The following is a 23,072-nucleotide window of genomic DNA, read 5'->3' as shown; positions in this document are numbered from 1 at the left end:
TTAAGAATAAGTATGGACTGGCGACGCATCACATGAGGGAGCACAGGGCCGAGAGTTCGTGTCCGCGCTGCTCGGGCGGCTGCGCGTGCAGCGCCGCGTCCCGCAAGGCGGGCTTGGTGGCGGCCGGGGCGGGCGGTGGCGAGGGCGGCGCGTGCGCGCAGTCCGCCTCCTCCCCGGGCGGCGGGGGCTGCGCGGGCGCGGGGGCGGGCGCTGCGCTCGTGATGGTGATGCGGATGCGCGGCGCGGATCCCGGTGACACGGGCGCGTGCGCAGGCTCCAGCTGCACGTTGCCGTCGATGGAGCTCACCACGGCTGCGTGAGTCGTGTCAGCCGTGGCCGTCACCACCTCCTCCGCGGTTATGATGGGCTCGTCGTCTGCAAACCAAACGAGGGGATGGAATTTGAGCCGCATATTTTAACAAAATCATTACATCAAATTAATAGAAACATGTTATGGATTTATGATCTTGGACAAATGTCAGTTACGCACACTTAAACGTAACCATATTTATAAAGGCTGTTGAGAGAACGTAAGTCACGCTTGTTTTATATGATTTCAGGCATTTAAAACTGAATATGCTTCGAATGAAATGCCTAAATCGTGATAAAACAATTGTCGGTTTGCACCACTTGTAAAATCAATTTTGCAGGGAGCCTCTTTCCAGTCAAGGGAACCATTTTTAAGTCCTTTTTTGTTAGATACCATAATTCATTCCTACATTATCATCTCTTAAAAAAAAATAAAGTACATGAGTGAATAACTTTATTCAGGTGTAATGAGCCATATAATTTCGGCATTCAGATAAAAGAATTATAAGTAGCCATTTGAAATGGCAAACTTTCTGCAATTATTCATACATAATAAACCAAGTTAGTATATACATAAATAGAACACATAATGTAATAAATGTTTTCAATATAAAATGACCATAGAACATTTCCAACTACCCACAAAATTGGCTTTTTACATTTCAATAGATTCTACATAAGAGATATTACCGGGGAACATTTAATGAAAGTAAATGAACTGATGTGTAGATTCCCAGTTGAGTTGTTTTACGTACTCGCAGATGTAAATGTTCAGTTTCTATAATAACCTGTTATATAATTACTTGAAATACATATAAAGTATCTATCTGCCAGGGAGATGTTTAAATCACACATGTCTCAGTATGTACACATGCGTGATGCACTACTTGTCCTCACTTACTATTCTTTTTTAAAAAAAAACTAGTGTTTTTTATATATGTATAAAGGTTCTAGCTGGAACCAGAAATGTATTTTAACACCTTATTTTCTGCCCCCGTGCGGGCAATGGGATATGGGCGAATATACATATAGTAGATAAAAAGGTCAAGATATCAGAAAAACTTATACTAAAACAAAAAGTATAGTTGTAACTTCTTAATCTTTCCCTAGTCTTGTTGAATAGAGTACATGGAGCTATAAACAGATCCGGGTACTGGATTAAGCAAACAAAATCATTTATAAATAAGTTACTTCACAAATCTAATACTAAAGACGGTTAGAGGCAAATATGTTTTTTGGCACTTATTGGCAGTGAACGATTGCGAGCCGTTATCAGCGTTGCGTGGTTGCAATTTAAATGTGAGCAATACTGCACTCCTTGATAAGAATTCTATAAATATGTACAGTAAAATGATCAATTCGAATCCCTCAAGATTCTCCACACTAGCAATTTCCAAATTATACAAGCCAATACGGGTATGAAGCCCCGAGGGAGTTTTTACTGTTCTCTGTTTTCCATCTAATATTCTTCCTTCCCTATTTAGCAGCAACCTCCTTCACTTGTTCATTTGTGCCTCGGCAGATTCCTCCACAAATGTATTCCACTCCTATATCCAATAATTGGAAACGCAGAACCGAATGCCTTAGCTTTCTTTATTTGAAGATTCAACTAACACCGTTGATTCAATGCGAAGCCTAATGACTGTCTTTTTTTGTAAAAGGTGATGGGCTTTTTACTGTATTCATTTGCTGAAAAAACAGTTTGAAAGGGAGCCTTGAAAATTCATAAAAATACTTGCATATTGAAAAGAAAAAAGTATTGCAGTATTACTTAAAGGTGGGGACTGACCGGAGCATTTTGTCGTAATGTGAACATAATGTCGTTCGCGGCGAGCATCCGACTTCGTATGGAGCACTCGGAGCGTTGTACTGACTATACGAATGCTCGCATCGTAACATGATACGTTACGACGAAATGACTCCAGTCAGTCCCAAAAAGACTTAACAAAAAGAGATCTGTATGTTTCACAATAGAGAATGGTAGGCTTTTTCAATAAAAAGCCCATTTACATAAATTTCAATGATTTTTTGACAAGACATTGGGTACATAGTCATATTACAGTAGAATCGCGATATAAGTAATCGCGATATATCGAAAAATGACGTATATCGAAAAAGAAAAACAAATTTATTCCCTAAAACTAATTTTTCATACAAAAATGCATTTATATAACGAAATCCCGTTATTATGTATAACAAAATCACTTTTGTCCCGTACGAAAAAGTGCCAATACATTTAAGTAAATTTATAACAAATAAAAAATGTTATGATAAAAATATTTCAAAGCCGCGCCGCCACGGCGCCGCGCGGAAATAAAAAAAATGTTAAGATAAAATTATTCAAGCCGCGCGGCGATTTTTAAAAGTAATTCATACAATATCCCATCATCTTGAGCAATTAGTAATTAGAGTCAATGAGTCAGTGAAATGATTTACTTTAGCAATAATAATTCTTTAGTTGTGTCGCCTACTTTCAAAATCCGCTAGATCCAGTTTTATAAGATTTCAAAATAAATACTCTATCGGAATGCCAGTTGTGGTTTTTATTGTTCAAAATTTTTAAATACTTGAAAACACCGCTAAAAAATACTCAAAAACAGCGTTGTATTTCAAATTCCGATATATTCATGAAACTTGCCTTCTGACCCATATCGGTCAATCAGAGAGCGGAGATAGGTCAAAAGTTAAGATGACGTCATTATCGATTTGTGTCTCGTGTTTTTTTTTGAGTACTGAAAAACTTTCCAAAAAAATGGGAAAATTCTCTATTTTAAAATATTTTACATAAAGATAGACAAATCTTTGAAACATAAATGTTATCCGGAGAATTTGGATTTTTTTTGTAAAATCGACTTATATGGATCTGGCGGATTTTGAAAGTAGGCGACGTAGTTATAATCTCTCTTCTTATTTCAATGAAATTATTTCTGTATGCCATAAAAATTCTCAAGTATATTCTCTCCCATAATCAGTCCACCTGCTTATCTCAATGGTAGACAATAATAATTCTTAAATTACAATCCATCTTTTTATCTCAATGAAATGATTCTGTTGACAATAATAATCCTCAAATTGCATCCGCTTTTATCTACATCGTAAGGGCATTTGTCCACTACACGGAATAATTTTACCGTCCGTCCGACACGTCAGTTTGCGTTTTAAAACGACGATTTTACGATCGAATTTACGCGCAACGTGTTCACGCACCGATCAAGAGCTCCGATCCGAAGAAAGATGGACAAAAGCACAAGCCAATCCAAGCCAATCGTCATTTTAAAACGCTAACTGACGTGCCGGACAGTAAAATTACACGGAATTTCGGGTAGTGGACAAGCGCCCTAAGTGGGGCGTAGTGTCGGGTAAGACAATCTGCACACTATTGGACTAGCGGAGTAACGTGTTACGACGTACGACATGCACGCATACTTACAAAGCACGCCACACGCGCAAACACAGAAACGTTTGTGTATTTTTACGATTTTATGTTAGGATTTGATTCCCGATTTTTTTACAAATTATTTATTTCCGTGGCTGCAAATGAATGACATTATGAATAACATTTACCAGACCCAACATTACAAAATTGTTTTATTTCAACTTTAAATATGGCCAATAAAAGCAACTAGGAATATTAAATATGACGGACAAATTCGGACAAATACGAATTTGTCCGTTTTATACGGATTTTGAAGGAATAAAGAGATCAAACGGAATTTGAAGGATTATAACGGAATTTTAACGGATTTTAGGAAATTTTTAGCGACGGCGAAAAAAAATTCATCGCGTAAATTTTGGAAAAAAAATTTTTTTCGCCGTCTCGTAATTTCGCAATTTCGTAATTTCGCAATCTCAATATCGAAAACTACTCTTTGACGTCTGACAACACTGGCCGTCAGTAGCGCGCAAGCCGTTCTCGTTCTCGGCTTTGGCGGCTACTTGTGATATTATTATTATTTTATTCTCATTTTCAGATACATATTTACCAGACCCAACATTACAAAATTGTTATATTTCAACTTTAAATATGGCCAGTAAAAGCAACTAGGAATATTTACGTTTTTCCGGTTTTAAAATCACATTCTCATATTGTGTACAAAATACATACGAGTATCATCGATTCCCGCGGCACTTTTATCACCGTAAGGTTAATAAGAAAACTAGTGAAAATATGTAGATATTCAGTTCCCTATGGCCCCCTTCCTCCTTTGTTTGCAGAACTTGCGATCTTTTTGAAAAGCCGCGCAACATTTTTTGCAACGGCGCGCAACATATACATACTAAGTATGATTTAAAAAAATTCGTTATATGTGGGAGTTCGTTATTACGAATTAATATTTTTTGGTCCCTTGGATTTCGTTATATCGCGATTCTACTGTATAGTGTATATGCAATGTCCTTGCTTGCAGAGAGATCACCCATCCGCCTGTGGTTGAATGTAATTACACAAGTAGCGTACTCGTTTTACTGCTTCGTTTTTATAACAGGGTGGCCGATTGCGCTGTCGCAAGAAACAAGCCCCTCATTATCTTTTCAGGAATACGACATACTAATCATCCTACTTTCTTCTTTATACAAGTACCTGACGGGCATCTAAATCTTGTTTTTGTACAATAATTTAAATTGTTCATCCCTCTAGCGCAGTTTTTATTAACCCTATTGAAAGAATCGCCCCATTTTCCAAAGTAAAATTAAACACAAAATAAAACACCTTATTAATTTTTTCAAAACATGTAGCATAAAAAATTAAAAATATTTTTTTATTTAAAAAAAGTTAATGAGATCCTTGAGCCTCATGAGATTGCGCCAATTTCGTTATATTTGGTTCAAGTTTAGTTAAAAACATTCTCAAATCTCCCCTTTGGGTTATTTCTAATCGATTTTGCAATTTAAAAAAAAATATGTATATGCATTACTGCACTAAAACTCTTCTCTACTAAATATGAAGATGGAAAGGCTATTATAGGTAATTTTAATTATTCCACAGAAGAGGGTATCGATGACGAAAACAATCATATTAAAGAACATGATATTATCGAGTATGTATTATGCGAAAGTTTAAATTTTGCGTGTGAAAGTGCAGTTTTTCTTTACACAACTTTTTTTTGACACACGCCCCCTCGAACTTCTGCAGCGCCCCCCAAATGCTAAATATTTAAAAACGCCCCACCAGACTTCCAAGCCCACAGGGGGCGCTGGCGCCCCGGTTAAGAAACACCGCTCTAGTGGAAAAATTGTGAAAGCAAAGACTAATGAGCACAAAAATCGGTTGATCGTAAAGAATACGCAATGAGTATCAAACTTTTGCATCGGTTTGTCATTTCCCAAGTTAGTTAAACCAAATTACAAAAAATAAGTTTTCTTACTTTGTATAAAAAATTTACTTTATTTTTGGAGATATTCCAAAATGATTTAAATAAAAATCTGTTAATACGACTATACTCTCGAATTTAATATAAACAAATATTTTCTTCCAGAGAAATATTCTATAGCCTTAAAAGCGTGGATAATTGCCGACAGTATGGGCGTTTGTGCACTACGCGGAATTTTACCAACCGGCACTTCAGTTAGCATATAAAACGGATGATTGGCTCGTGCTTTTATCTTTCTTTTTTCGGATCGGTGCGTGATCATGTTGCGCGTAAATTCCATCACGCTAAACTGTCAGTCGCTTTTATTTTTCAAAACCGGACTGCCAGGCGGTAAAATTCCGTGTAGTGCACAAGCGGCTTATGTCAGATTGTAACTTCACTGCCGGTGAGGGCGCTTGTTTCTTGCAACACCCAGATCAATTATTGCTTAATCTGAACAAATAAATACTTTTACTACTAACAAGTGTTCGATGATGGTACAAAGTTTTGTATTCAATATTTTTAGTAAAGATAAATATAAAAAGAATACTTGCATTGCGATTTGATAATCATGTTAAGACCTTAACAAAAAGATTGGTATGTATATCATATTCATATTCATACAAGACATTGGAGAATTCCTTCTTTTCTGCCTTTGAAATGAGGCTGACGCAGAATATAAAAGTACCTTTCCCGTCCGAAGTGTGCTAATTAATTTTATTTTTCTTTTAGATATCACAAAAGAAATTTGATTGAGATTTTATGAGTAGAATTTCAGTTTAAGAATAGGTAGGTGGTACCTCGGAGTACTAGAGACAGTATTAGTAGTCTGCGTGGAATTCTAGTGTCGACGATTTGTGACCGGATAATCTAAATTTCCCGCCATAGACCCACGCATACTTCGCAGTGCGCTCGCCACTTGGAGGCTATTCTCCGCTTGTTGTTAAATGTATAGTCACTAATCGTATACTCGAGTACAAAATCCAGACTACAAAAGAATGTAAAGATGACATTTTTCACAGTTAACTAAATTATCAAATATTTTAGGTTGATTCTACATTTTCCATGTATTTATGTTTATTGGTCTGAAACCGATATTACATTGTTTTACAATCAATGTATAGAATTCATTTTCAATCAGGTCAATTTATTTGTAATTTAGAGTACGTTTGTCTTCTAGCACAGACCCAGACTCGAGGCAGAGTAATATTTGCTTGGTAAATGTTACATTTTTCATTGACACGCATGTTATTTGTTGTTGCAAATATTATGTTAATGCTGATTATATTCATAGGTGCAAGTTACCTTCATTTAATCCAAATAATTAATAATGTATTTATTGTAACTGCAGACAGCTGCAGTTGGTAGAATTCCATATTACCCAATAATTAATAATGGTTCGAGTAGATAATTATCATAAGCGACTGAGATGATGCTATCGTGAAAATGTAAGTTAACCCAAATATATGGCCTGCTAATGTACTTACTCAAATGTGTCATCAAAATATTAATGATAAAAATTATTAACGAAAAAATTCAACCATCGTTACAACGGTGACCGATTACCTTTATTCATATTAAGCCCGAACTTCCACCGGTACTCGGGATGTGCTAATGTGTGTCCTCTTTGATTTCGAGGTGAGTTTGATTTCATTTTTAAATTAATATTTTGTTACTCGAAACATTCAAACAGCGCAAAGCTTCAAAATATGTCAAATGAAGCGGCGACGGTTATCTTTATATAGGAAATTATCTTTTACATTGCTAGATTTGCATATGTGCCAGTTGTAAATTATCGCTTTATCAAGAAGATACATTTTCCCAAACATTTAAAATTAGAAAAAAAGATTATCAGCAGTCGATAATAATCTAAATTTAACACGGTGCCTTCGCCGTTCTAGTTTGTACTATTTAGCCTTTTCTGTACTACGAAATAGGTAAAATAAAACTACATGTTCAAATTAAATATTTATTAGAAGCGGCATTAATTATTCAAAATCAAAAGTTATACGAAATGGAAAAGTATTTAAGCCATGAAACAATGTGTAAAGTTGTAAAGCGTAAGTATTGCAGAGTGATGACTTACCCGGGTCCACCGGCTCCTGCTTGATCTTCACGGCGTGGAAGTCGGGGTAGAGCGGGCGGGCGTCCCGCGCCGCGCGCTCGCGCTCCGTCTCCTCGTCCGTGTCCGCGTCCTCCACCACGATCTGCACCACCGGCTCCGCCTTGATCACCACGTCGTCGTCCTCCTCCTCCACCACCTGCACCTCGTCGTCCTCCGCCTCCTCCGGCGCCCGCTCCTCCTCCTCCTCCTGCTCCTCCGCCTCCTGCTCCTCCCGCTCCTCCTCCTCCTCTTCCTCCTTCCGCCGCTCCTCCGGCCGCTCCTCCGCCTCCGCCTCCTTCTTCTCCTTCTCCGCCAGTGCGGCCTGCAAACCGACGCGCCCGTCAGACACACGCACAGAGAGAAAGATATAGTTATACACGCCGCGGACAGCCACCCACCTTGTACTCGTGCAGGCACTGCGGGTGGTAGTTGTCGCCCTGGTGGGCCACGGCGCGCCGCAGCTGCCACTCCTCCGACTCCTGGTTGTAGTACTGGTCGAAGGGGTCGCCGCAGTGCGGGCAGCGCAGCTGGTGCGGCGGCGCGGAGGGGGGCGGCGCGGCCACGCCCGCCTCCTCGCCCTCGGCGCCGCCCGCCGCGCCGCCTGCCTCCGCGGCGCCGGGCGCCTCGCCGGCCGCGCCCTCGCTCTCCTCCTGCTGCCGCTCGAACCAGCTCTTCTCGCGCTCCTCCAGGTCCTCGATCTCCTCGAACTGCACCCAGTCGGAGATGTCGTAGTACCAGGGGCGCGAGTGCGGGCGGCGCTGCGAGTCCCGGTCGGCGCGGTTCTGCCGGAAGTGCCAGTCCAGGTGCTGCGAGTAGCGCACCGTGTGCTCCGGCGGGAAGCGCGCGCCGCAGCTGCCGCACTGCATCCCGGCGTGCAGCGCGCTCACCAGCCCCGCTTGCCTCCTGCCGCGCAAAATGAGTCAGAGTTAGAGCCTTACATATCTTGCATACCCTCCCTACCTACACACACTTTACAAGAAAATACCTTTCCAGCTAAACGAAATGCAAATCGCCAAAAACACACTACATGAAACATTCATAGAATTAGTGTCAAAAACAAAGAAACACATCAAACATACCATTACAAAGTTTCGCAATACAGCTTTATAACCCTCTGCCATTATCCATAAAATCTCCAAGATCTATAAAAAACTATTTATAATTGGATAATAGAAATGGTTAGATACGGAACAGATTGCGTCATTCAGCCACGTCATCCACAATTGTACGTCTCATGATTGATAAACAACTCACAAATAATTTATTTATCAAATATTGTAAAATAAGCTATCGGCACGTGAAAACCCAGTCGGACACATTTTTGCAACTCTAAATTGTTCATATTTATGTGAAGTAAATAATATTTTTATGAATGGTATTTTGGCAAAATTTAACATTGTTATTAATAAGTATAACTCTTACTATTTAGTTTTGTTGTAAAGACCCTTTTTTTTAATTTATTAGCCTTACTGCAAAAATTCAACTAAAAAACAAAAAAATCAATATTTCAAAGTTGATCAGGAGACAGAGGATGATTTCCGATATGTATAAAATTTTGCATATATGGTAAAAACATCACTTGGCACCTTTTTCTTTCTGTGCCCGATAGAAAACGAACAATTTTTTTTCTCCATACAAAAGTGGCTCAGCCTATTACATATATATCGGTAGGTAATGGCAAAGGGGTATATCTGTCAAATTTTTCGTTTTCTAAGTTTGTTCCACAAAATGTCTAAAATAGTGTATTCCATAATCTAGGAAGAGGATATAGCTGTAGTTGCAATACTTATTTAGTTTTTTTTTAAAGATATAGGTGTAGGTACATATGCCATCCGAAAAAGTATTTAATTTCACAAGTTTGTTTTTGCTCTCCTGTAAAATTTGGTCTGAAACAGATATACCCCTTTGCCTTTACACAACCGATATATGACTGGGTACAATTTGGTCTGAGACAGATATACCCCTTTGCCTTTACACTACCGATATATGACTGGGTACAATTTGGTCTGAGACAGATATACCCCTTTGCCTTTACACTACCGATATATGACTGGGTACAATTTGGTCTGAGACAGATATACCCCTTTGCCTTTACACTACCGATATATGACTGGGTACAATTTGGTCTGAGACAGATATACCCCTTTGCCTTTACACTACCGATATATGACTGGGTACAATTTGGTCTGAGACAGATATACCCCTTTGCCTTTACACTACCGATATATGACCGGGTACAATTTGGTCTGAGACAGATATACCCCTTTGCCTTTACACTACCGATATATGACCGGGTACAATTTGGTCTGAGACAGATATACCCCTTTGCCTTTACACTACCGATATATGACCGGGTACAATTTGGTCTGAGACAGATATACCCCTTTGCCTTTACACTACCGATATATGACCGGGTACAATTTGGTCTGAGACAGATATACCCCTTTGCCTTTACACTACCGATATATGACCGGGTACAATTTGGTCTGAGACAGATATACCCCTTTGCCTTTACACTACCGATATATGACCGGGTACAATTTGGTCTGAGACAGATATACCCCTTTGCCTTTACACTACCGATATATGACCGGGTACAATTTGGTCTGAGACAGATATACCCCTTTGCCTTTACACTACCGATATATGACCGGGTACAATTTGGTCTGAGACAGATATACCCCTTTGCCTTTACACTACCGATATATGACCGGGTACAATTTGGTCTGAGACAGATATACCCCTTTGCCTTTACACTACCGATATATGACTGGGTTCAATTTTTTTGATTATGGAATATTGCAGATTTTGATCCAATTTTAAATTTGTTTTTGTCGAATGTCCCCAAGACTAAATTCCATATCTTAATATGGATTCTACTGAAGAACAGTAAATAATCAGTTTAGGCAGGATAACACGGCTCGAGTATACTCACACTTTCAGGGTCTCCGGCTTCAGAAAGCTAACCGCTCTCACTAGGGCGGCGGGGGGCCGGGGCGGAGCCTTCTCCTGGGGCGGGGGGCGGACGGGGAGTGTGGAGCGCGTGTCGGGGACCGGCGCGTCGGGGATCTTGGCACCGGCGACCGCCGGGTCGGGGACCGCCGCGTCGGGCGGGGCGGCGGCGGGGGCGGCGGCGGGGGCGGCGGCCGAGCCCAGGATGCCCGAGGCGACCAGCTTGGCGAACAGGTCGCCCACGTTGATGTTGGCGACCGGCGGCGGCACGGTCACGTCCAGCGGAGCCACACTGTAGCTGCCGAGGCCGGTGACGGGTGCCGGGCCGGAGGGCACGATGCTGGCCAGCATGTCCAGTCCGGCCGCCACGCCGCCGGAGGGCGCGGCGGGCGCGGCTGGCGCGGGGGCGGGCAGGGGCGCGGGGGGCGGCGCCGAGGGCCGGGTGCCCTCCATGTCGGCGATGCTCGCCTCCCCCGCCTTGATGCCGTTGGGTAGAACGGAGAAGCGAATGAAGTGTTTCCGTCTGTGCACGTATATGGGCTTGGGAAGACCCCCGAATTCGACTTTGAAGGGGCGCTCGTTGATGAGAATAGTCCGCAGGGAGTCGACGAAGCGTAACGTGTGCGGGACCCCCTCCACGCAGAACACCTGCGGCTTGGCGTCGAGGAACACGGGCAACATGGTGGTGGCGTCCACGATGAGCTTGATCTTGCCGGCCACCAGGTCGGTGCGCCTCTCCGTGCCGATGCTGACCTGAGGGGCCGGACCTTCCAATTTCAGCGAGCGAACTTTTCCACCGAGCAGCACGGGAACCGGAGGTCCCCCGAAAAAGCACTCGAACCAACAATCGTCCACAAACAGTTCGCGCGTCGGCGCTCCGAAGCGAATGCGATGAGGTTCACCCCCGATGATGACAGAGCTGTAATCCTCGTTGAAGCCGAGGACGAACGACTCTTCGTCGAGCCACAGTCTCCGACGGCCGGACTGGAAGGAGATCTCCCTCGGATCCTCCCAGTCCAGCATGACGACGGCGGTGGTACCGTAGAAGCGAATCTCCCTCGCCACCCCGTCGATGGCGATGGTCTTCATGGTGTCCGCCTCGACGTAGTCCAAGAGCTGCGGCGGCACCGGCGGCAGGCCGACGCGAGCCGAGGTGGCTCCCAGCCAGGGGGGCGAGCCGCGGCCGTCCGGCGCGTATGGCTCAAGGGGGCAGGGCCCGAGGCGCACGCCGCTGGCGGGCGGCGCGGGTGGCGCGGGCGCCGGGAGTGGCGCGCTGGTGCGCCAGACGGGGGCGGGCGCGCCGCGCGGGCGGTAGAGGCGCGGGCCGGCCCAGTCGGGGCGTCCGCGCCAGCCGCCGCGGAAGCCGCGCGGGCCGGGAGGCGGGCGCGGCGGGAAGCGCTCGTGGCCGCGCAGGCGCATGTCGCGGTCGCCGTCGGGCGCGGGCAGCAGCGCGGGGCGCGGCGGCAGGCGCTCGTCGATGTCCCCGAGTACGCGCGGCGGGGTGCGGGGAGGGGGGGGCGAGGGACTGCCCCGGCTGTCGGAGGAAGAGTGGGACTCTTCCGATTGCAGCATCTGCAGTCGCCTCTTGGAAGCTTCCAGGGATTCTTTCCGTTTGGCTTCGCGTAATTTCTGCCTCTCGTTCAGTTCTAAAACTTGCATCAGCAGGACGTTATATTGCTGCTTGTCGATGTTGCCAGTTTTGAGTTGCTCTTCTGCCTGGGTCATGATCAGATTGATATTTCCATCCAGATTGTTACCGTCCAACTCCACTGCAGTTTTTTGTCTCATATCGGTATCCTCGGAGTTGCGCGACTTTCTGCGTTCCTTGGTATCCTCTGAAAGAGATAAAGAGCGTCAGCAGAGAGAAGGCGGCGCGAGTAGGGAGGCGGGTGCAGGGAGAGAGTGGCTCACCGTGAAAGAGCAAGGGCCGGCCGAGCGGGTCGCGCTGGCGGGTGGCGTGGGCGAGCTTGGCGCGCACGGAGGCGAGGTGCTCGGCAGCGGCGGCGCTCGGGGCCTCCTTCACGGTGGCCCAGCCGGCGCCCTCCTCGGCGGCCAGCGTGCGCAGATCTACATCCTCCGCTCCGAACAACCTGGACAGAGAAACTCACACTAGATGCTACTCGCAATAATTTCCCAATACCTACATAGGAATATGTACGACACTTACGCATCCAACTTCTCAGATTTGCTCTTCTTAGTGGGTTCGTGTTGGGCGGCGTCGGAGGGAGAGCGCTTGCGCGGCGGGGGTGCGGGGGGCTCCGGGGGCTGCAGCAGGCGAGAGGTGAGCGCGGCGGGCGCGGCCACGTCCGAGGTCAGCGTACGCAGGTCCACATCGCCCAATGTTCCTCCGTTTGTTGTTATCGTTACTAAATCAATAATACAAATGAATAGAGGATATTGTTGCTTTATTTAATGTTTTATCTTAAATTTCACTCCACTCCATTGTGCCCTTTTTCAAGTTTTTTTCTTCACATTCCACTATTAATTTACTGCATTGTTTGGTTGAAAATATTATACGGCGATAAGCCCACAAGCTTGCTAATTAATTATTGTCAAGTTGAGTAACCCTTTGGTTCCCGGGACTTTTGGGGTTACTATGCCAGAAAACCCGCGATTTAAACATAATAATTCAAATATAAAATGTGTTTGATAATTTATAAACACTACCATTATTTTATCTTAGGCGCAACAAAAATATCTGTCGGATTTTATTTGGCTAAATGTATACACATTATAAAAAAATCAATAACAAGTAAATACTGCTCTTACTGATATTATTTTTTTTGTTGAAAAAAATTGAAATTAATGTCCACCTCCTTTTTAAGCCGTGCGCATAACTCTGAATATCAAATGACGGGGACAAAATTACCAACATTCGGTATTGAAAGGAATACAGTAGGGGTGTGAGCCATTAACAAATTATTTTTAATTTTTTTTAGTTATGCCATAGGTTCCCAAAGTTGACTGAAATAAACGACTCACTCAGTCAGATCTGACGGATCCGGTATTTCTCGCTAGAGTACTGAAAGCTGATATAATTAATTTCATCGGGAACAAAAAAGAGTTTAAATAAGATGGTGCGACTGAATGAAGGTTAACCTATAGATTTTGAATAATGTAGAAGCGGTACCTGGCGCGGGCGGCTGGTGATGGGGGTCCGGAGTCGGAGAGCTCGGGGAGTGCTCCCGGTTGCGGCGCATATAGTTCCGGTCCTTACTGCGACCCTTCAACTCCTTGAAGGCGGGCTTCGGCTTACCGGGCGAGCCGGCCTTGCCGGCCGGCGGCGGGGCGGGCGAGGGGGCCGGCGCGGCGGCGGGGGGCACGGGGGCTGCGGGCGGGACCGCCTCGTCCTTGGACTTCTTGCTGCGCTTGCGGCCGGCGCGCGGCGACTCCTTCTTTCTCTTGGCGGGCGAGGGCGGGCGCTCCTTCAGCTTGGGGATGGGCGGCAGCTTGTCGACTCGCGGCGGCGGCGGCGCGGCGGCCGGCGGCGCGGGTGGCGGCGAGGGGCGACGCGGCGCCGGCGCCGGCTTGGCGGGCGAGGGCGGCCCCTTGCGGGCCAGCCGCGGGTCGCGCGCAGCCTGCAGCCGGGGGTCCCGGCGCCGCGCCGAGCCGGCGGGCGCGGCGAGCGCGGGTCGCGGGGGCGCGGCCACCTGCGAGCACACGCGCGCGGGTGAGTACGCGTCCCGAGGCCGGACATTATGACGCGGCGGGAGAGATGTACTTACGGGAACGGGGCGCGGCTTGGGCGGTCCGGGGGCGGCGGGCGGCGCGGCGACGGCGGGCTGCGAGGCGGCGGCGAGCGGCGCGGCGGCGGTGCGATCGAGCGCCTTGCGCTGCTCCAGCAGCTGCTTGCGCGTCTTCTCCAGCTCCATCTCTATCTTCTTCTTCTGCAGCTGCAGCAGCTCCTGCTCCTTGCGCGCCACGGCGGCGCGCATCTCCTCGTCCTCGGGGGCGGGCCTGCCCAGGAAGTTGGGGTTGACGTGGATGTTGGTCTGGGGCGGGCGCGCCTGGATGGGCCAGGCGGGGTCCACCAGGTTGACCTTGACGTCCAGCTGGTAGAGTTTCATGGCGGGGAACACGTCGTGCCAGGTCTCTCTCAGTTTGAACATCTGCGAGCGCGTCTTTTCATCTACCTGCGCCACATAAACAAGTTGCGTTACTGCGGCGGCCACCTTGCGACGTATTCCTTCGCCCATACCTACCTTTTACCAATTTAATTCCGATCGTGACTCACTCGCCAAACCCGAGTGTTTACCGAGGCTATGATACGCTTTCCCACGCAATTAGTGAGGTGAATGTCTTTCCACGACGAACAGCGCACGTACGACTTAATGTAAAAAGCCGTTCTTATTGGATCCAATAAAAGAGTGCGTGAGCCACTTTTGACAATGCACGCCTTCCCGTATCCTTAGATGCTTTTCCTGGATGTCTTTGGCCTGGAAATTTCCACTCACCACACTAATGACATGGTAAAGCGAAGGTATCAAAAAGTTGCTCATATTCTTGACATTGACATTGTTTTCTTTTTTAATTCATTCTTTAGTTTCGGTAAATACAACCTATATTTGCATTTGCCGTCTCTCATATTCTCTAATCCATATATTGTTCTATTCCATAAGTATTCTGTAGATTGATATTCAGGAGTGAAGTAAATGAGTAGTGTAAAATCACTACAAATTCTTCCCATACATAATAATAGCTCGTAGAATCTGGAAGATTACCTCGAAAGAGTCAGGTCATCCATCTGGATTCATTTATTAAATGAACATTAAAAATTATAATTTTCCTTCTCATCATACCAGACTGTTTATTTGGATAGTAAAACAAGACATTATTTAAAGAAGTGTTTATTTGGATAGTTAAACGAGACATTACTTAACAACCGTCCAGAAAGGGCCCCACATTCGGGTTGTCGGGTGTTCCAATACTCCAGAATATTCCAGCTTCCAGTATCTTGCCCCGGTATCGACATCTTCCGGGATTTTAATGCCCAGATTTAAATAAATCACTCAAACTAATTTACCAGACTAAACAAGATATTCTTGTACAATAATATGTGCACATAATATTTTACGAGACGGGCGGTTACAGACTTAATCTAAATCTGAAAACTTATACAATCTGTTCTAAAAAATCAGAAACCTCATCATTCTTATGAAGAAGTGGTCTTGAACTGTACTCATCTCCCGTCTCGTACATTATACGGAATCATAAATGGGAAATAGCCCCTAAAGCACACTCAATAGTGAGCCAAATTAAATCTCCATACTTCATATATCACTGGCGGAGGGCGATCAACACATTACATATTGCCGGTGAGAACCAACAGCCTATCAGTGTCCGGAGGGAACCTTCAGCCTCACGCGCCGGAGAACGCTGGCATCGAGAATCGTGACGAGATATAAAAAAAGGTGGAAGAATAACGACTTTATCCATACTATTTTATTAAATATCAGCTTGCGCAAATATGATCACTTTTATAACTATCGTGTCTATCTTGATTCAAGTAAAAAAAAAAAAGTAAAAAAGTATATACATTTTTTCATTGTGTTTATATACCATTAAAAAATACGCATGGAATATCACTCCGAGTTATTATTGTTCTAAAAGAAAAAACACTTTTTATTGTATTGAGAAATATCCCTTGGACACTTGGCAGCAGATTTAGGGGAAGGGTTCTCTCGCAGTCGGTTCCGCGTACGGGTGTGTTAGTGAGGTTGGTGAAGAGACAAGTATAGTTACCTGCTTGAAGACTTTGCAGAACATGTTGACGATGATCTGCGCGAATAGCTGGGTGTACGCTCCGCCCACATTCTTTATAATGGAATCCACCAAATATAATACGGGCAGCTTAATCTCGGGCTGCACCTACGCACAACAAGGGCCACTTCACTTCCCGGTCGAGCTCTCCACACTGCCGGGAGGCGTCCCCGCCGACTCGGCGTCGCGGGTCACTCGGGGGAGGGGCGAGGGGAGGACGGGAGGGCGGGGAGGACGGTGCGGTCGGACTGCGAGTCCCGCCGACTGCATCTCTCCGCCTCTCCCGGCCGACCGAGGTCCGCAGCGGCGGGCGGAGAGTTGCGATCGACGGTGCTCGGGAAACTGGGTGTAGCCAGTATAGACTCGTTACACAGGTAAAATAAACAAGGCATTGTTGCTGTATCTGATTTAATTTCAATAAAGAAAATAAGTACTGCAGTTTTCTGGAAAATTCTTTATTAGGAATTATCTTACGGAATGGTAACATTACAGCGCAGTATCCACAAGGAGATGGTACAGGGAGTGACGCACTTCGCCGCCAGCCAGTACCGGACTATTACAGAGCCGACTATTGACACACAACTGCGGAGATGGGTGACTGCTAAATACAGTAAATGGTCCTCGGTGTAAACCAGTTTCCTGTACATTCTAAGTCCGGCCTAAATATTTATCAAATATTATATTCTCTCGGATATTCATTAATTGTTCTTTTTACAATTAAAAATAATTAATACGTAAATAACAAAACGGTTAAGTGAACCATATTTATAAGGAAATTATTTTTCTTCATTTTTACACTTAATTACACGAGTTGAGAGCTGAGTTACTTGAAAATATCAAAACCAACAATTCAGTCAAACTTCATGTACTTGGAAATATTATTATTTTTTACTATGGAAATTGTAACCATACATGTAAGCTTGTATATAATGTCCATATCATCTAATTTCTATTCATATACATTTATGTAGCTCCAAAGTTAAAAAATTAAAAACATGTATTTATTTATGATAGCGCAAAAAATCATTAGAATGATTCAATATTCTATAATCCATTTTAACAAATTTAAAAGGAAGCTACATGGTTTCAGTTATTTGTTTCCTTTTTTATTATCATTATTATTATAACTTTCTCATTCATCCGTAAAACAGTAAAAAGTGTTTTCCTATTAGAATGTAAGAATGTATCCAGACACCCAGAGTAGAAAACACATGCAGTTTCATTTCATGGAGTCCTCCAATTTCTATTTAGGACATCTCCATTTCACAATAGTTCCCTTTACTTTTACTAATACATAAATGTGATTAGCTGTTATATGTAGTTTATGTTATTAACAGTATGTACAGGGTGCAATGACACAAAGGTATCGAGTGTATGCAAACAGATCTATGTTAAGTGTTACGGTCTCCAACTGAGTTTTACAGTGTAGGATACGACCCCACTGCCTACTAATAAACAAACTGTTTTGGTACACTTATTTTCAATCCTTTTATATCGAGCATCGTCTCTTTAATAGAATTATTCAATGACAGCTTTTCAGATTTTTCAATATACAGACGGACCTCAACTTTGGCACATGATTGATTCCTGAAAATGTGTGCGAAAGTTAAATGTTCCAAAGTAGAGGGACGTTATTTAAAAAAAAAAAAAACACTAAAAATTGTGCCTTAAAATTTGTTTTGATCAAAAGTACTAAGTACACATTGAATAAGAATTATATTTTCTTTATAAACATGTCAAAATTTAGTTAGTATTTTACTATTTCTTTTCTTTTCTTCATACAGAGTTCTATAACATAAAGTACTATTATGGATCGCCCTACGCACTTAAGATATGCGTTCTTCATTGGAATCACAGTCTTCCATAATACTTAAAAAAGCTTCGTTCATACTTTTTATTGTTAAGGTTTTAATGATTTCTTCAGATTCTTCTTCCTCACTTTCAATTTGTATTTGATTTTCATTCTCTTGTTGGTCCATTAGAAATTCATAAGTCAAGGGTTCAGAATGAGATTCAATCATCTCATTAACATCTTCACTGTTAACATCCAGGTTAACTTCGTTCACTAGGAAAACTATTTCAAGTGTGATGGTTTCTGAAGTTTTATCAGAATTTATGAAATCACTCATCATCTGTGGGCATAGTTGTTTCCATGAACCTTTCATATTTGACTCTTTTATTTCAGCCCATGCGTCTCCAATATTGTTTATTGCGTTCCATATGTTATAATTCAGTACATACGTAACACACAAATTTTCACAGTAAGGACCTAGGTTCATATGCATTTCATAGTGTAAAAGGGAAACAAAACATTTTTACATTACTACCAACAAAAAAAAAATAAAAAAATTGTGCGAAATAGCAAATTGTGAGAAAGTCGAATGTGCGAAAGATGAGGTCCGCCTGTACATTCCGTGGCAATACAACTGTTGCCAAATAAAAAACAATGTAAAATCTAAATTGATCATTATTTTCATTTCCATTTTACCCAGAAAGTCAATCAATGGACATATTGCAGGAATTCATTCTCACTTCTTGATATATGTGTGTTGGAGTCGCTCTGTAGAAGAGTTTGGGATCTCGCACCACTCCCGATTCTCAGCGGGGTTTTCAGCGTGGCCAGACTTTTAATCTTGGTCACCGACATACTCCAAACACACAAGTCTATCGGATTCTCTAGCGAATTCGCAAGTCATAATCTGTCCAAATGTTGTTTTTCAGCCATTTATTTCCTCGGTTTGTGACAATGTAATGTTGCGTGAATGTAAACGCCGTTGACCTAATTGTTTGACATGCCGAGGGCTTCGATGCTCTTTCCGGCACTATTTTGCAACACACAGTTGCGCTAACCTCGGCAGTCAGATCCGAAATAAGGACCATAACCCCCAAACTTCTCGTATGATCTCTCCATTATAATGACAGTTTTGTTTTCCTTGTTAACTATTCAGCGGGTTGTTATTTGACTCCAAGTTGGTAACAATTCAATCGCCGCAGGGCATTTAAAAAATCATTAAATGATATCTTTGAAAAGGTCTCGCATAATTTTATCGAATGGTGATAAACACAGGCACGGCACGGCGACGAAATCTCGTGGAATATTATAAAAGTATTACCACCGGAGTGCGTGTCACCGATAGAACATTTAGAAAAAATTGGACAGGGTTTCTTGTAAGAATTTAGAAATATTTCCTCATAAAGCTAAGAAATGTCACCAACTCCATTTAACCTACGGGCTAACCGAGCACTCGGGCGAACAGATCGGAGATCCCGATGACCACCCAACATAATCCAGTGTCCAAACATAAAAACAAAACATTATGATTATAAGATGACTCTCCGAGTGTAAGTTAAAATCATAGAAAATTGCACGGATGTAAGTAAGCACTCTTTTGTTACCACTTTCAGCTTTCAGTTAACCTTCTTTTGGATAATTTATAGTGCCTAAAGGGCGCTGGTACGGTACTACATACTACTACTACATAGTTTAACAAAAACTCTCCTCTCACTTTTGGATAATTTATAGTGCCTAAAGGGCGCTGGTACGGTACTACATACTACTACTACATAGTTTAACAAAAACTCTCCTCTCACTTTTGTTACCACTTTCAGCTTTCAGTTAACCTTCTTTTGGATAATTTATAGTGCCTAAAGGGCGCTGGTACGGTACTACATACTACTACTACATAGTTTAACAAAAACTCTCCTCTCACTTTTGATTTTTAAAAAAAATAACACCATTTCCACAATTTTTAAATTTTTTTTAATGGGCTTCATGCAAATATTACTTTAACATGTCATAATTTTATTAAAATAACAATTCATGTTTTGAATTACTCGAGAAATTATTATAATCAATATTTTTAACATATAATATTATTAAATGCCTTTTTTATATTTCAGATGATATTGAAAATAAAGAGGAAACTCTGATTTACTAATTATGAGCTGCTTGGAAAATCATTACAGAAGCACTCGATAAACAATATGTAAAGTAATAAACTAAATGAGAAAAGAATTTTATAAAATATTCATATCGACAATACTCTTCTAAAGTTCATTTCCATCGACGACATCAGTCACGTGACAAATTACTTTTGAAAATGCATAATTACTTTCAAATCATGTCCTCGAATAATATTGTAAAACTTAAACTACCCTAACATACTTTTCATGTTTTTTCAAATAAATATTATTACTATCTAATAACTGTAATTACAAAATATCCGTTGTTTCCGTGGACGATCTTTTTACTTTGTATGAAATATATGCTGACATATTTATTTATCGTATCTTTAAGAGAAATATCTCGAAAGAATGAGTTTAGATGTTGCTGTTTAGTTCTGATACCCTATTCCAGATTTTGTTCATTGTTTCATTGCGCAATCTCGTCCGTATAAAAATAAATACTCCAATCTTTGGCATTCAAATCATTCTCATATCCGGTGGTATCGGCTCTGTTAGATTTTAAATTATAAATAAAAATATGCACGCATTATGCACTATTGTCATATAGTCAATGTATTATTCCTACTTGACATTTTGATGTATCTCGATTGTTTTAAAAACATTAAACAGCTGTATAATACCACTTGATGAGCTTTATTTCATTACAACTAGTGTGTAATGAAATAAAACTCATCAAATTGTATCATACATCAACCTGTCATTCCACAAAGTTAATGCCGAATCAATAAATAATATTTGAAGTTTATCAAAATGGAAACATACGGTGGACTGGATGTGTCGAACTGGTCCACTGAGTCACTAGACCAGAGTCCAAGGATGCCGGGAGGGGTGGCTACATTGCTCCTCTCACTCTCGCAAACGTGCACTTTCAACCTCATAATTTAACTGGTTGACATTATTATACATTAATACAGTATCATTACAATCACTATGATGTTATTCCAATAGTAAACTTATTTATGATTCAATTATTTTTTTTTGGTAAATGTATGTATTTTTTTTATACATTACAAAATCATTTCTGAGAAATATTTAGGGTTATAATTATTAATTTCATCTAAAACATAGTTATTAATAAATATTTATTGGCACATTTCTCCATCTTAAACACATGAGTTTTTGTTAGTGTAATTTATTATATTGATTAAACATTACATTATTTAAATTGCACACTGTCAGCCACATATATATATAAGTGTACTAGGGCCAATCTTCCAAATTATTTGAAGGTAATGAATAACCAGAGTCTAGAATTGATGTTTTTAGATAGCGGAGAAATTGAGGCAACAGTGTTACATATAAGTCGGGATCACATATACATACATCTGCTACACATCTGCTATTCAACGATCAGATCTGCATAGAAAGTATGGCAACAGTGTTACATATTTCTAACTCGGATATGAACAAGTCGGATCTAAATAACAATGAAAATAGTATTGAAATGGTTACTGGTACGCATAGTTTAACACTTCATAATCAGCGAAGCATCTCGCTATGGCTCGAACCGACACTCGGAGGTCACCTAGAGCTGAGGGTCCGGGTACGTCCTGACGCTACTAACGGCGCGCGGAATCCGGTACTGGCGAGCGGAGAATCACGAATATTAGAATATAACAAGAGATTCACCTTGTCCAGATGTTTCTCCACGGACTGTACTATGACGGCGGCGTGCTCGATGCTCTCGTCCGCCAGAATGGTGAGCATGTTGATGAGGGGCTTGCTGTTCACCGTCAAGTCTGCCAGACTGGACGAGTACTCGTCGCCTACCACAGCCGACATCTTCGCCTCGGGCTTACTCCTCGAGCTCTCGAAAGCCATTTTAGAAGATTCGACGAACGAAAGCAGTCGCACTATTCCTACGGATTATCTCCACCTGCGACGAGAAAACGGGGAATATTAGTATAATATAATCCAATCGAGGCTCGCGAATCGTCGCCTCCGATTGATGCCGATAGATCGTGTGGGAAAGTAAACTATTTACCGCACGTTATCTACAACGCTGTCGTATTTTCAATAAATGTTTAAAAGGGAATTTATTTTAACTATTTTCACGAAATAAAAATAATGTAACATATTGCAATGCGCCTGCCACACCAAAATGGCGACGCCTCGGAGTCGTGCTTAGTGGCGACAGATTTAACGAAATTTAATCAATATTCACCATCATAATGTCCACATGCTGAATAATTTATGTCGAATTCTTTCGATCAACTAAACGGATGGTCCAGGAAACTTCACAAGAACAAGAGACAGCACCGAATAACTTTCAATATACGCACGAACTGGCGAACGAAACTGAGACGAGATTCCAATATGGCGCTGAAGTTGAAGGAATTTTATCTATGTAATTGTTTATGGTAAGAGAACCATAGAATACACTCTATGTATAGAGCTGCATCCAAAGATTATATATGGCTGCATCCAAAATCATTTTTAGCCTAGAAACCCTCAAATTGACGACTTTTTGGAAAGTATGTACATACATACCTACTAAAAAAAATGTAAAACATTCTGAAATATATATTTATATGAAATGTATAGTACATAATAAAATGAAACCATTTTTTTTTGACCAACAAAGAACAATAAATAATTTGATTTTTAATATTGATTTTTTTTTTTAACTGTTA

The 23,072-nt window shown here is 42.3% G+C and overlaps 1 protein-coding gene and 1 long non-coding RNA gene across 3 annotated transcripts; both read right to left on the bottom strand.

Annotated features, from left to right (window-relative positions):
- Nucleotides 1-25: 25 nt before the first annotated feature.
- Pcf11 (Pcf11 cleavage and polyadenylation factor subunit) lies at nucleotides 26-22,769 on the bottom strand. Of its 2 annotated transcripts, XM_088260543.1 has the most exons (10): nucleotides 22,604-22,769; nucleotides 22,069-22,315; nucleotides 16,456-16,581; nucleotides 13,844-14,846; nucleotides 12,881-13,079; nucleotides 12,625-12,803; nucleotides 10,697-12,548; nucleotides 8,160-8,664; nucleotides 7,744-8,083; nucleotides 26-375 (listed from the first exon to the last, which is right to left on the bottom strand). In XM_088260543.1, exons 2-10 carry the CDS (start codon nucleotides 22,258-22,260, stop codon nucleotides 29-31), a joined length of 4,743 nt encoding a protein of 1,580 aa, XP_088116669.1. In that variant the 5' UTR covers nucleotides 22,261-22,315; nucleotides 22,604-22,769; the 3' UTR covers nucleotides 26-28. The 2 variants fall into 2 exon arrangements, with proteins under 2 accessions (XP_088116669.1, XP_088116670.1); XM_088260544.1 differs by lacking the exon at nucleotides 16,456-16,581.
- On the bottom strand, nucleotides 16,865-21,963 carry LOC148309183 (uncharacterized). Its single transcript, XR_015837575.1, has 2 exons — nucleotides 20,000-21,963; nucleotides 16,865-19,914 (listed from the first exon to the last, which is right to left on the bottom strand). It is a non-coding gene; the product is annotated as an uncharacterized LOC148309183 (long non-coding RNA).
- Nucleotides 22,770-23,072: the final 303 nt, after the last annotated feature.

The sequence above is a fragment of the Brachycentrus maculatus genome, unplaced genomic scaffold (genome assembly GCF_059751285.1).
Source record: "Brachycentrus maculatus isolate JH-2025_06_01 unplaced genomic scaffold, ASM5975128v1 h1tg000138l, whole genome shotgun sequence".
NCBI lineage: Eukaryota > Metazoa > Arthropoda > Insecta > Trichoptera > Brachycentridae > Brachycentrus > Brachycentrus maculatus.
The sequence above is the reverse complement of the archived record's forward strand: the minus strand, read 5'-3'. Positions and strand labels throughout refer to the sequence as shown.

Coding starts and splice junctions, on each gene's coding strand:
- Pcf11 (XM_088260543.1), bottom strand. CDS start 22,260: ATGGCTTTCGAGAGCTCGAGGAGTAAGCCCGAGGCGAAGATGTCGGCT. Junction 8,665..10,696: donor AAGCCGGAGACCCTGAAAGT/GTGAGTATACTC, acceptor TTTGCGCGGCAG/GAGGCAAGCGGGGCTGGTGA. Junction 376..7,743: donor GCAGGAGCCGGTGGACCCGG/GTAAGTCATCAC, acceptor TTTGGTTTGCAG/ACGACGAGCCCATCATAACC.